Genomic DNA, 13728 nt, shown 5'->3' on the forward strand with positions numbered 1-13728 from the left:
ATGGGGGTTGGGAGAGGTTCCATCCAAGCAGACTCAGAGTGGGGGTAGATCAGGACCCTTGTCTCTGGAGCTACAGCTGTGGGTAGGAGCAAGGGTCTTGGATGCAGTAAAATGCCCAGGGCAGATATTGTGAGCCCAGCTGGGTTGTGCGGCATTAGGGTAGGGTCACTAGGCACAGGGTGGGGGTGTGGGGAGGGGGCTTTGGCTGGCTGGCTGAAGGCATGGATCTGGGAAGTGCCAGCCACCTGGCCTATCCACCCAGCCTATCCACCCTGCCATTTCTCAGAGTAGTTGGTTGCAGCTTCTATTTGGCTACACTTGTGCCTTTCATATAGGAAATATAATGCTGAATTTTGATACAAGTAAGTCTGGCTGTTTTAGTGAAGACAGCTCTCTTAACATCATGAAACTCAAGAATGTTTTAAGTAGATGATTGAATGTAACTATTATAATTTCCTTAGTAAATCTTTTCACCAGGTTAAACATTCCAAAATTCTTCAACAGTTTTCTATATATCTTAGCTTCCAAGCCTTTGTTATCTTGGATGCTATATTTTAAACCCTTTATATAATAGTTGTTAGTGTTCCTTTAACATGACTACTTAAAAGGAGGCAGCTGCATATCAAATTGTGTGATATGGTCTTTAAGATACATTGCTAAGTGAAAAAAAGCAAAAATATACTATACAGTATGTCTATACTAAACTCTACCAGTGCAGGAATGGAGAAGGTCTATCTCCTCAACCTATTATTTCAAACTAAAACTAATTAATAATATTCAGCAGCATATTTTTTTGGTAACAATCAAGGATCTGATTTTCAGTCTGTAAATCATTGACTTTTAAGTTGTTATTTTTCTATCTTTATCTTGTATATGATTGACTTTTTAGTTTACAAAGCCATCTTTGACAGTAGCTGTAGCCCATACCCTAAATATTGTAAACTGATTATTTTTTGTTCTATAGCTGGTATGATCCAGCAGATAGTTGTAGTTAAATATAAAATGCCTTTGATTTAAGACTCATAGCTAAGTCTTAAGGCTGCTAAGGGGTTGAAAGGCTGCTAAGGAAGGGATCCCCAACCCAAGGGCCACAGACTGGTACTAGTCCGTGGCCTGTTAGGAACTGGGCCTCACAGCAGGAGGTGAGCAGCAGGCGAGTGAGTGAAGTTTCATCTGCCACTCCTTGCTGTTTGCATTACCGCCTGAACCATCCCCCCCCATTGCTCTCATTACCACCTGAACCATCCCCCCCCCAAGCTTTTTGTGTCTTCCACAAAAGCGGTCCCTCGTGCCAAAAAGTTGGCGACTGCTGTGCCATGGGACTGCTTAGTGTGTTTGCCACATGCCAAATCTATTGAAAAATTTTCTGAAATAAGTATTCAGACTTTAATGCAAATTAGCATTAGAAAGGTTCCTGTCATGTATAGTTACAAATTAGCATTCCTTTCTTAGTGGTTGAAAGCATATCTCATAGTGGAATTGAGACCATTTTTAAGCAGCTGCCATCAATGACGTCAAGTGACCATCTAGCCAGAAATGACAGTTACACTAATAGCTGCGTTAATAAGTTAAATTAAAACATTAATAATGTTTTTTTAAATATAGTGAATTGCTTTATAGACATTGAATTCACTGGATTTTTATTTTATTTATTTTATTATTTCACTGGATTTTTAGATCGTATTGCCTTGACACATTTTCTAACCAGTTATTTATAAGATACTATTTAATGTTGGTTAACTCAACATATAAAATTCAGGTATGAGAGACATCTTTTCACCAAGGTACTGTGTAGGCTGTAGAAGAATATTATGCAGAAGATACAGTATTTTGTATGTTTCGTGTACAGAATGGGGACTCGGGTGCTGGATAAGGAAACAGGCTTTTATATTAACATTATAATCTTTTAATTAAATGTATGCCATATATAATTTTGCTCCTATTCAAATATTTGCTTGTGTTCTTCCCAAGTCCACTCTTTTCTAAATATGCTATATTTAAATGTTCTCTGGAAGTCTACATTTTAAAATTAATTAATTAATTAATTAATTTGGTCATGCTGCGTCTTAGTTGTGGCAGGCAGCCTACTTAGTTGCAGCTCACTGGCTCCTTAGTTGCAGCAGGTGGGCTCCTTAGTTGTGGCAGGTGGGCTTCTTAGTTGCAGCTTGCCCGCTCCTTAATTGTGGCACACGGACTCCTTAGTTGTGGCACGCGAACTCTTAGTTGCGGCATGCATGTGGGATCTAGTTCCCTGACCAGGGATCAAACCTGCGCCCCCTGCATTGGGATCGCAGTCTTACCCATTGAGCCACCAGGGAAGTCCCTGGAAGTCTAATTTTTAAATCAAAAGTAAAAGTCTTATTGCTTCAGACCTGTTAATAATTGAGTTTCCATGATATGTAATTTTATTTTTTTGTGCTATTGTGTAATGTACTTTCTGTTTGAAGGACTGTTAGCTATTCAGACCTGTGAAGTCCCACGTCTGTTTTGTTTTTGAATTCAAGAAATTGCATGGAAGTAAAAACTGTAAAATCAGTCCCTTTTTAAAAATTTGGTAGGTGTTTAAAAAATGATAGGCTCCCATATATATGGTATTATACTCTTTTACTGAGACCTTTTGAATTCTTTTATGACATTTTTCAATTTTGCTAGCTTTCAATGATTTAAGAAATTAGAAAATATTTAAAATTCTGAAGAAAACTTATACAAGCATTGCCTCAACTGGAGTATGAATCGTATATCACAAGTTTTTGAGACGCAAGTAATTTCTAATATAAAAAATCCAGTTAGAGAAAAAAATGATATAAAATTGCCCCCCAAATAAGAGAATATACATGAAAATGAGATGCTTAATACAGTAACACTCTCTGAATTTCCAATTTTAGGTGATGGAATATGAGAATAGGATTCGCGCATATTCCACACCAGACAAAATCTTCCGATATTTTGCTACCTTGAAAGTAATCAGTGAGCATGGTGAATCTGAAGTGTTTATGACACCACAAGACTTTGTGCGATCCATAACACCCAATGAAAAACAACCAGAACGTAAGTTGCTGAAGTGAAAAATAAGATTGTGATATTTATTTCTTGATATGCTTCTTTGTTTCTCTATGTATTGCCTAAACTGTATAAGTCCATGTAATAATTATATTCACTGTGTAGCTACTGAATATTAGGCATTATGCTAGGCTTTAGGAGTAGAAAAGAGGAGCATATAATCTAAAGCGCTAAGGAGATTATACACCTCTGGCTGAGAGTCATTGCTTGTAATTAGACTGTTCCTGAAGGCAATGGATTACATATGTGACTGCTGTCAAGTTACTCTTTGGTGGGATAGACAGAGACAGTAACAGGTAATTTCAGGAATGTGGTGATTTGTTAAAGAACAGGTGCTATGGCAGTATAAAGAATGAACACTTAACTCAGTCTGGAAGTTTAGAGAATGGTTCTAGAGAATACATCTAAGTTTGAATAAAAGTTAGACAAACAAAGAATAGAGGAAAGAGTCTTATTTAGAGGAAATGGCCGAACAAACAAGTTGTGAGGAAAGAAGATAAAGGGCTTAATATTATAAGTTAAAGGTAATTACTTACAAATGTATATGGGAGACATGGTGGAAAAAATGACAGAGTAGCGAGCTTCAAGAATCAATTCTTTCACTGAAGCAATCATTATGCTGCCCAAAATGGATGGAATCAACTTTTTTTGGATCACTGGAATCTAATAAAAAAGTTATAGCAACCAGGGTACTGCTTAATGAAGAAAGAAGCTGTTAAATTTTGGAAAGAAAGTGTTGTGGCCTTTTGCTTACCTGCCTACCATGCCCTGTTTCCCAGCTTAGCAGCAGCCATGAGGATGGCAGCCTGCATTCCTAGTTTGGCTTACTAGTGATGGGGAGATCGCTGGGAGGCAATATAGACCACTTCTCCAAAAAAAGTGGTTGTGCATTTTGACTCATCTGGTAGTTTCCTGAGCTACCAGCACAAAGGCTTGCCTTTTGTTTCACCCACCTCAAGCTAAAGTACCTTTCCAGGTGTCATCTACTGAAAAAATTTAAAGGCATATACCACCTGTAGCCATTGGGCCAAGAGAGGGCAGATGGGACCAACAGCAGACAGACTGAAAAGCCTCAGAAGGAGGTGGCTGAGGATAAAGACATTTCAGGGAATAAGAGCTTTGAAGGGCTACTGCCTGGGGAATCCAGAGTGATGCTCAGGCCAGACACATACTAGGAAAAGACTTGAGTGGGCTTGTATAGTTGTGCTCCATGCAAGAAGGAGGTGAAAGTTAAGGTGGAGTTGTAGGAGAATCTAGCTAAACATCAAAAGAAGGCCCTAGCTCAGAGCCAATCTACAAACACTAGGAGAGCTGGGTTCTGTTTTGTTTTGTTTTTTCATTCTTTTTGCCTCCAACGTTTAAGGAAATCTCTGAGGTCACTTGATGGCTGCTTAGATAATAGAGCAGAAACTTCAATGATGACACGTAATGAGGAATATAATCTTTGCAAAAATAGTTTGGAAAAATCGCTCAACAAAGTGATGACTGTGGTCCTCAGCAGGTTACCATGTCAAACTCTAGGAAGAAGGGAGAATATGATTTCCAGAATTACCACATAGCAATATTCAAAGTATCTAATTTTCAGTTTAAAAAATTGCATGGCGTATCAACAATAATCAGGAGTGTATGGCCCATTAATAGGAAAAAAAAAGAAAGAAATTGACAGAAACCATTCCTGAGGAAACCCAGGCGTTGCACTTACTAGACAAAGACTTTACATCAACTATCTTAAATATGTTCATAGAGCTAAAGGAAACCATAGACAAAGAACTGTAGGAAATAGGGAGTATTATGTATTAATAAATAGAGAATACCCATAAAGAAATAGAAACTGTCAAAAAGAATCGAGTAGAAATTATTGAGCTGAAAAGGAAAGTAGATAACATGAAAAATTTACTGAAAGAGTTCAACACAGATTTGAGCAGAAAGATAAAAGGACCAGAAGCTTGGAGATAGGTCAATTGATGTCCAGTCTGAGGAGCAGAGCAAGAAGAATGAATAAAAATGAATAGAGCCTAAGATACTTGTGGGACAATATCAAGTGTACCAACATATGCATATTAGGAGTCCCAGAAGGAGAAATGAAGACATTTCTAGATAATCAGAAGTGGAGGAAGTTTGTTGCTAGTAGACATTCCCTGTAAGAAATGCTAAATGAAATCCTTTAGGCTGAAGTGAAAGTATACTGGATAGTAACCAAAGTTATACAAAGAAAAATTTAAAATGATAAAGACCAGTAAAGGTAACTACATAGGGAGATATCAGTATTGTTTTATTTTTGGTTTTTAACAATCTTTTTTTTCCTGTATGGTTTAAAAGACAAATTTGTAAAACAACAATTTAAATATGTTAATGTTGATTCAAACTAGATTATTTTCAATTTAAGATGTTAATTGTACTCCTCAGGTTAACCACTAAGAAAATAACTAAAAAATATACAGAAAAGGAATTGAGGAGGGAATAGAAATAGTACACTAGAAAAAAATCAATCAAACACAAAAGAAGGCAAGATTGGAGGAATCAAGGGACAAAAAAAGATATGACATATAGAAAACAGATAACAAGATAGAAGAAGCAAGTACTTTCTTATCTTTAATCACTTTAAATATAAAAGTATACTCACCAGTTAAAAGACAGAGATTGACAGGAGAAGAAAATATGATCTAATTCTATATTGTCTACAGGAAACTCACTTTAGATCCAAGACACAAATAGGTTGAAAATGAAAGAGTACAAATAGGTTGGAAATGAAGGGTACAAATAGTAACCAAAAGAGAGTTGAGGTGACTATACTTATATCAGACAAAATAGACTTTAAGTAAGAAATTGTTGCAAGAGACAAAGAAGGACATTGTGTATTGATAAAAGGGTCAGTTCATTAAGTAGTTATAACAATGCTAAATATATATACCCACCAAATGAAAGACCCCAAAATATGTGAAAGGCTGACAGAATTGAAGGGAGAAATAGTTCTACAATAATGGTTGGAGACTTCATAACCCTTTTTCAGCAATGAACAGAACATTTAGACAGAAGGTCTTTAAAGAAATAGAAGACTTAACACTGTAAACCAACTAAACCTAATAGACATGCATAGAACACTGTACTCGAGCGTTAGAATACATTTCTTCTCAAGCACACATCAAATATTTTCCAGAATAGACAGATAGACCATATGTTAGGCTACAAAACAAATTTTAATAAATTTTAAAAGATTAAATTCATACAAAATATCTTTTCTGATCACAACAGAATGAAACTATCCATCAATAACAGAAGGAAAAATAGAAAATTTTTGAATATGTGAAAATAAAACAATACATTCTTAAACAACCAATGGCTCAAAGAAGAAATCACAAGAGAAATTAAAAAATACTTTGAGATGAATGAAAAAGAAAACAGAACTTAACAAAACTGATGTGATGCTGCAAAAGCAGTGGTCAGAGGGAAACTTATAGCTGTAAACACCTACATTTAAAAAGAATAGGGCTTCCTGGTAGCGCAGTGGTTAAGAATCCACCTGCCAATGCAGGGGACATGAGTTCGAACCCTGGTCCGGGAAGATCCCACATGCCACAGAGCAACTAAGCCCGTGTGCCACAACTACTGAGCCTGTGCTCTAGAGCCCGCGAGCCACAACTACTGAGCCCCCGTGCCACAACTACTGAAGCCCACACACCTAGAGCCTGTGCTCCACAATGAGAGAAGGCACTGCAATGAGAAGCCCACGCACCGCAACGAAGACCCAACACAGCCAAAAATAAATAAAATAATAAATAAATTAAAAAGTAAATAAAATAAAATAAAAAGAAGAAAGTCCTCAAATCACTTGCCTAACTTTACACCTTATGGAACTTTAAAAAAAAAGAGCAAACAAAACCCGAAGATAGCTGAAATAAGGAAATAATGAAAGTTAATGCAGAGATAAATGAAATGGAGAATAGAAAACGATAGAATCAATGAAACAGAAAGTTGGTTCTCTGAAAAGATCAACAACATTTAGGTAGACTGACTAAGAAAAAAAGAGAAAAGGAGCCAATAACTAAAGTCAGAAATGAAAGTGGGGACATTACTACCTACTTTACAGAAATAAAAACGATTATAAGAGAATACTGTGAACAATTATATTCCAACAAATTGGATTACCTAGATGAAACAAATTCCTAGTAATACACAAACTGCCAGAAGTGAAAAAGAACTCTAACAACTTAACAAGAAATTAACAAATGGGCAAAGGACTTGAATAAACATTTCTCCAAATAAGATATACAAATAGCCAGTAAGCAGATGAAAAGATACTTAATGTCATTAGTCATGAGAGAAATCCAAATCAGAACCAGGATATACCATCTCACAGGTTGGCTCTAATTTAAAAGCAAACAAGTGTTGGTAAAGATGTGGAGAAATTGAAGCCCTCATATGTTGCTGGTGAGAATGTAAAATGGTGCAGCCACTATGAAAAACAATTTCTCAGAAATGTAAGTAAAAAGTTACCATAGGACCCAACAATTGCACTACTAGTATAAACCCAAAAGAATTGAAAACAGGTATTCAAACAAGTCCTTGTATATGAATGTTCATAGTAGCACAATTCACAATACCCAAAAAGTAGAAACATCCTAAATGTCCTTTAACAGATGAATGGATAAACAAATTGTGATAAATACGTACAGTGGAATATTATTCAAATGTGGATGAACCCTGAACCAGGCACAAAAGGCCACATGTCATATGATTTCTTTTTTTTTATTTTTATTTTATATTGGTATATGATTTCATTTGTATGAAATATCTAGATAAATCCATAGAGACAGAAAGCACGTTGTTGGTTGCCAGCAGCTGGGTTGGGGGAATGAGGACTGACTGCTTAATGGATACAAGGTGGGTCTTTTTGTTTTTATTTTTGTTTTAGAGTGATGAAAATATTTTGGAACTAGGTAGAGGTGGTAGTTATGCAACACTATGAGTGTACTAAATGCCACTGAACTGGACACTTTAAAATGGTTATTTTATGTTATTTGAATTTCACCTCAATTTAAAAAGGGAATAAAGAATATATAGTCAGTTCTCATTATTTGCAAATTTTGTATTTGCAAATTTGCATGCTCACTAAAACTTACTTGTAACCCCATAATCAGTACTTAATGGTACTTTTGCAGTCATCTGTGGTTATGTGCAGTGCAGCAAAAAGCTTGAGTCACCCCGTGTACATGTTCCCAGCTGAGGTCAAACAAAGTAATGCTCTGCCTTTTTGTTTCAGCTTTCATATGTGTCCTTTGCTTTGTTTATTTAGTGCCATGTTTTTAGAATTTTTGTGCTTTATCTTGGTGATTGCTGTCCCTCTTCCCCCTGCTCCATGTAGTATCGATGTGCTGTCTAGTGTTCTTAAACATAAGAAGGCTATAATGTGCCTTAAGGAGAAAATATGTGTGTGAGATAAGCTTTCTTCAGGCTTGAGTTGGCTGTGAGTTCATTGTTAATTAATCAAGGATATATATAGAGAAAGAATGAATCAAATATATATATAGATATATCAAATATGTATGGAAGGAGGGGAGAGGAAAAAAGGTGTCTCTAAAAAAAAACACATAAAATAAGGTTATGTATTGATTGGTTTAAAAAAAAACTTGTGACCAGAGGCTCATAGGAACCTAACCCTGTATTTCCCCTAAGAGTAATAGGTCAGTATTCACTGATTCTTTGTTCATGGCAACTTTATAGAACATAACTCTCACAATTAGTGAGAATCAATCATATATGTTACAGTAGTAGGCTATGAAAAAGAAACTATGCATTATAAGGAAGGCATCCTAAAGGGGGTGGCATTTGAGATGGGTTTCAAAAAGTGAATAATAGTTATTATTATATTATGATATTATATTATTATATTATTATCATTGTATACACGAGTGGGCAGAGGCATCACTCAGAGTGAGTAAATTGTGTGGGCATCACTCAGAGTGAGTAAACTGTGTGGTCAGAAATACAGACATGTGTCGCAAGAGGGAAGAGAGATGGGAACATGTGTATATGTATAACTGATTCACTTTGTTATAAAGCAAAAACTAACACACCATTGTAAAGCAATTATACCCCAATAAAGATGTTAAAAAAAAAAAAAAAAAAGAAATACAGACATGTGAAATAACAGTGTGAGCTTGGGGAACCAGAAACAGTTATGGTGTTTTCTAACCAAGGAATTTATAATGTTTTGCCCATGTTTATTTTTATTTATTTATTTATTTAATATAAATTTATTTATTTATCTTTGGCTGTGTTGGGTCTTCGTTTCTGTGCGAGGGCTTTCTCTACTTGTGGCAAGCGGGGGCCACTCTTCATCGCGGTGCGCAGGCCTCTCACTGTTGCGGCCTCTCTTGCTGCGGAGCACAGGCTCCAGATGCGCAGGCTCAGTAGTTGTGGCTCACGGGCCCAGTTGTTCCGCGGCATGTGGGATCTTCCCAGACCAGGGCTCGAACCCGTGTCCCCTGCATTGGCAGGCAGATTCTCAACCACTGCGCCACCAGGGAAGCCCCTGCCCATGTTTATTAACATTCATATATCTCTAGGAAAAATGAAATCTTCAAAGGTGCAGGAAATTTGCCGTATATTTAAATTTTTTTCTTAGGGAAATTTTCAAACATAGAAAGTACAGAGTAGTATAATGAACCCATATGTACCTGTCACTTAGATTCAACAGCTATGAACACGTGGCCAATCTTATTTCATCTATAACCTTTTTACTTCCTCTCCTCACCCCAGATTGTTTTAAAGCCAATTTAAAGCAATTTTAAAGACACCTCTGTATGTGTCTCCAAAAGATAAGTACTTTAAAAAAAAAAAACAGTAGTACCAGTAATAACAATAATTTTAAAATATTACAGTAATTTCTTAATAGCAAATATCTAGGCATCGTTCAAATTTCCCTATCTAAAATATGTTGTTTACAGTTGATTTATTCAAATCAACCTCCAAAAATGGCCACACGCTATGTTTGATATCTCTTCAGTCTTTCTTTATGGGTTTTTCTCTCTCTCTTTTTCTTCTTGCCATTTTTTCCTTGCCATTAAGCAAGACCAGTTTTATGCCTTGTTTCACATCTCTCAGCCCACCTTTTACCTTTTGCTTAGATTGTTGCTGCAGCATTTATCAGGATAGAGATACAGCCTAACAGGAAAGACCGTCAGCTACACTATGTGTCTCTTGTTTCTGCTATAGAGCATCTCTGCTGCTATAGCATGGGTCCCCTTCGGGAGCCTGCTCAACCGTGTTGGCACGTGCACACATACAGAGGTATAAAGGACTTTACTCTTTGTTGAGACTTGGTGCATAAATACTCTCCTCTCCACTGTCTTGGATGGTCAATTCTGAGGATACAAACTACATGGTTTCTTGGGTGGGCTAAGGAGTATTGAGCCCTAGTTTTCTACAGCAGTAATCAGCTCAATGACACACCCTTGAACTGGCTTTCCTTCCTTTCCTGTTTCACTTTTCCTGGTCCTCTTGCACTGGCTCTCTACTTTTGAAACTCAAACTGTACATCATTTATTTGTGAAAGAATGTAAGTCATTTATATTCTAGAATTTCCCACATTTTGGATTTTACTGATTGTATCTCCATGGTGTTATTTAATATGTTCCTCTATACTTTGTATTTCCGCCATGTAGAAAATATGTAGAAAGCAGGTGAAAGAGAATATACCAAAATGTTAACTCTCTGAATGTTGAAATTTTGAGGAATTATTTTATTCTTCTTTGACTATTCCTTGTTCCTTTATTTTCTAATAAACTTCACATGCATTCATTCAACAAGTATTGATCAATTAGCTCTGCTATGGGTTAGACACTATTTTATGTGCAGGGCATGCAGGAATGAATAAAACAGACAAAAATTTCTTCCTTTATAGAGTATACAATCTTTTATAATCAGAAAGAAGGTATATAAAGTTTCCATTAATTGCATTGAATTTTAGATTTTGAGCCTTTTGAATTAGTTTTAGCACCTTGTTTTGTGACATGTGGAAGGAAGGATTAAAGAAGACTTGTGTGTAAGACAGAAAAAAGGATTGCAAGATATATTCCTGGGTTTTATGATGGTAAAATATTTTGTACTTGTCAAATTATTTCTAAAACCAGATGAAATCTAATATGTAACAGTAACTTTAAATAAAACTGTACTTTGCTTCCAGTGTGACAGTGAAAATGAAGCAACACTTTAGGTAGTTTACTAAAGATTATCTGGACATTTAAGGAAGTTTTTTTCCTGTGGAAATCATTATATACTCTAATTGCTTACACACATTTTGGCATTTAACTTTGTAATTTTGTTTTTTTAATTATTGAAAGACCTGTCACATGGACAGAATAGTTACTAAATGTCTAATATACCAAGCACATTTCTGGTTTTCATAAAAAGCCAAAATAATGAATGATGGCTTTTCTTTTAAGATAATAATCATGAGGGAAAATTGTAGTATATTAAAATGAGATTTAATGGAAAATTTGGCTTCATTTTTGTTTGCTCATGAACACAGATTTCCACAAATGTTGATGTAGCAGAAGTAAAAATATGTGTTATTCCCATGTGGGTTGAAATAAAGAAAAGAGTGAGGCTGTAATTCAAATTGTAATTTGATTTTCTATCATCAGATGGCTGGACTCTAGCCAGTAGCTCATATTTCAACTTTGTTTTGTCATGTCTTTCACACATACCGTATCCCAGGATACCTAACAGATCTAAACTTGTAAGTTTTAGTTTTAGAACAGTTCAAAAATAATCACAAAGCCCTAAAATTAAGCAGTTTTTAAATGAGTGGAGTGCTGATGAATTTCAGTAACAAGCTGATTAAGAATAATTTTGTACTGAATACCAAAAGAATTTAGAGTAGCCATAGGTAAGTAAGAAGGACATTAAAAGGAAAAAATATATATAGTGTATGACTGGAATACATCTCATCTCCCTTTCTGTGCAATCTTAGTATCATCAAAGTCTCTGGATATAGTGGATAAGGCAGTTGCTTCAAGCTCTGGGTCGTGCTGCTTGTAGTAACCAGTTTTGCATAGCTAGCCAATGACTTGGAGAAGCAGCAGCATGGGGGGAGCTTTTAAAGTACTATATAGAAAATCTTAAGCTTTTGTCAGGCAAAGCATACTTGAGCTTTCGTCAGAGCAAAGAGGATCTCTGTTTCCTTTCCACCATATCCCACTGGCTGACCTATTCATCTTGATCTGATTTTGTCTCATGGAAGACAAAAAGGATGTGAAAAGGGGAAACACAGATCATACTGTGATTTACTTGTCCTCGACTCCATATTCTCTCTAGGATGAGTCATGCCCTTAGTGATACTCTTACTAGAGCACTTTTAGTTTGAGACACATAATTTTACACTCGATTATATACAGTGGTTTTGGTTCAAGGTGGTGGTGTAGGAGGATCCTGAGCTCACCTCCTCCCACAGACACACCAAATCTACAACTCCTACACATCAGGCAAATGAGAAAAAACCCAAAACCAAACAGATAGAAGAGGCCGAGACACAATTTCACCATAAACTCTACCCCTGTTACAGTAACCAGTGGTCAGGAGAGAACTCACAGACCTGAGCTTCTATCTGAGGAGCAGGAGGTTTGAACCTCAATCTGGCATGCCAGCTTTTGAGACCTACACCTGAGAGATGAGCCCCCAGAGCATCTAGGTTTGAAAGCCGAAGAGGCTTGCATCTACAAGACCCACAAGGCTATAGTGAACTGGGGAGCATAGAGTGCTCATGCCCGGCTGCCCCACAGGGCCCAGTGCAAAGGCAGCTGAGTGAAAAGTGCCCAGTCTTTCTGTGAAAGAGACCTATTTGCTTATCTTAAAGCATTGGCCTGAGGGGCAGACATCTAATTTAACACATATCTAGGGGCCTACTGAAATATTCTCCAAAGACAGGCTGGTGGGCTCTGTAACAAACAGAGAAACCATTCTTAACTGGCTACCACCATCAGGGCACAGCACAGAGACAGCAGACTGAAACACACCTCCAGTGTTTCTGTGAAAGAGGCCCATTTGCTTGCCTTGAGCCTTTGGCCTAAGGGGCAGGCTTCTGGTATAAAACACATCTGAATGCCTGCTGAAATACTCTCCGAAGACTGCAGAGGCCAGTGGGAGCCATCTTTGCGTATCTTTCTGCCTTGCTTGAGGTCACTGGTATCTCCCAGAAGGGAATTTGTGTACATGTCTGGCGTACTGACTTTTGCAGCTGGCGCCCAGGACACATCCCTTGATCACTTGGCTCTGGTGGCCACTGGGGCTTACGTTCTCGGGGTCCCGTAGGACTGTAACAAATGGAGAAACAATTCTTAACTGGTTATCCCATTCCCAGGGCACAGCACAGATAACCAGCATGAAATATACCCCAATTGTTCTGTAAAAGAGGCTTATTAACTTATCTTTATAGCTGTGGCCTGAGGGGCAGGCTTCTAATTAAACACATATCTATGGTCTGACTACAGTCCTCTCCAGAGACTGGGGAGGCCAGTGAGCATCATTTTTGTGCCCTCCCTCTGCCCTGACCCAGGTTGCTGGTATCTATGTAAAAGGAGCTTGTGTACATGTCTGGCTCCCCAGCTTTTGTGGCTGCCACCCAGAGGACACATCCCTTGATAGCTTGGCTCTGGTGACCAGTGGGGC

General features: G+C 37.2%; 1 protein-coding gene across 2 annotated transcripts in view; it reads left to right on the forward strand.

Moving 5' to 3' along the window:
• MICU1 (mitochondrial calcium uptake 1) overlaps window positions 1-13728 on the forward strand; it is a 198250-nt gene that overhangs the window by 49778 nt on the left and 134744 nt on the right. For both annotated transcript variants that reach the window (XM_082855096.1, XM_082855095.1), the window contains exon 4: window positions 2886-3048. In XM_082855096.1, coding sequence (XP_082711222.1) covers window positions 2886-3048 — 163 coding nt within the window. The remainder of the gene's footprint in view (window positions 1-2885; window positions 3049-13728) is intronic.

This window comes from Leucopleurus acutus (genome assembly GCF_964270905.1).
Source record: "Leucopleurus acutus genome assembly, chromosome: 14".
Lineage (NCBI taxonomy): Eukaryota > Metazoa > Chordata > Mammalia > Artiodactyla > Delphinidae > Leucopleurus > Leucopleurus acutus.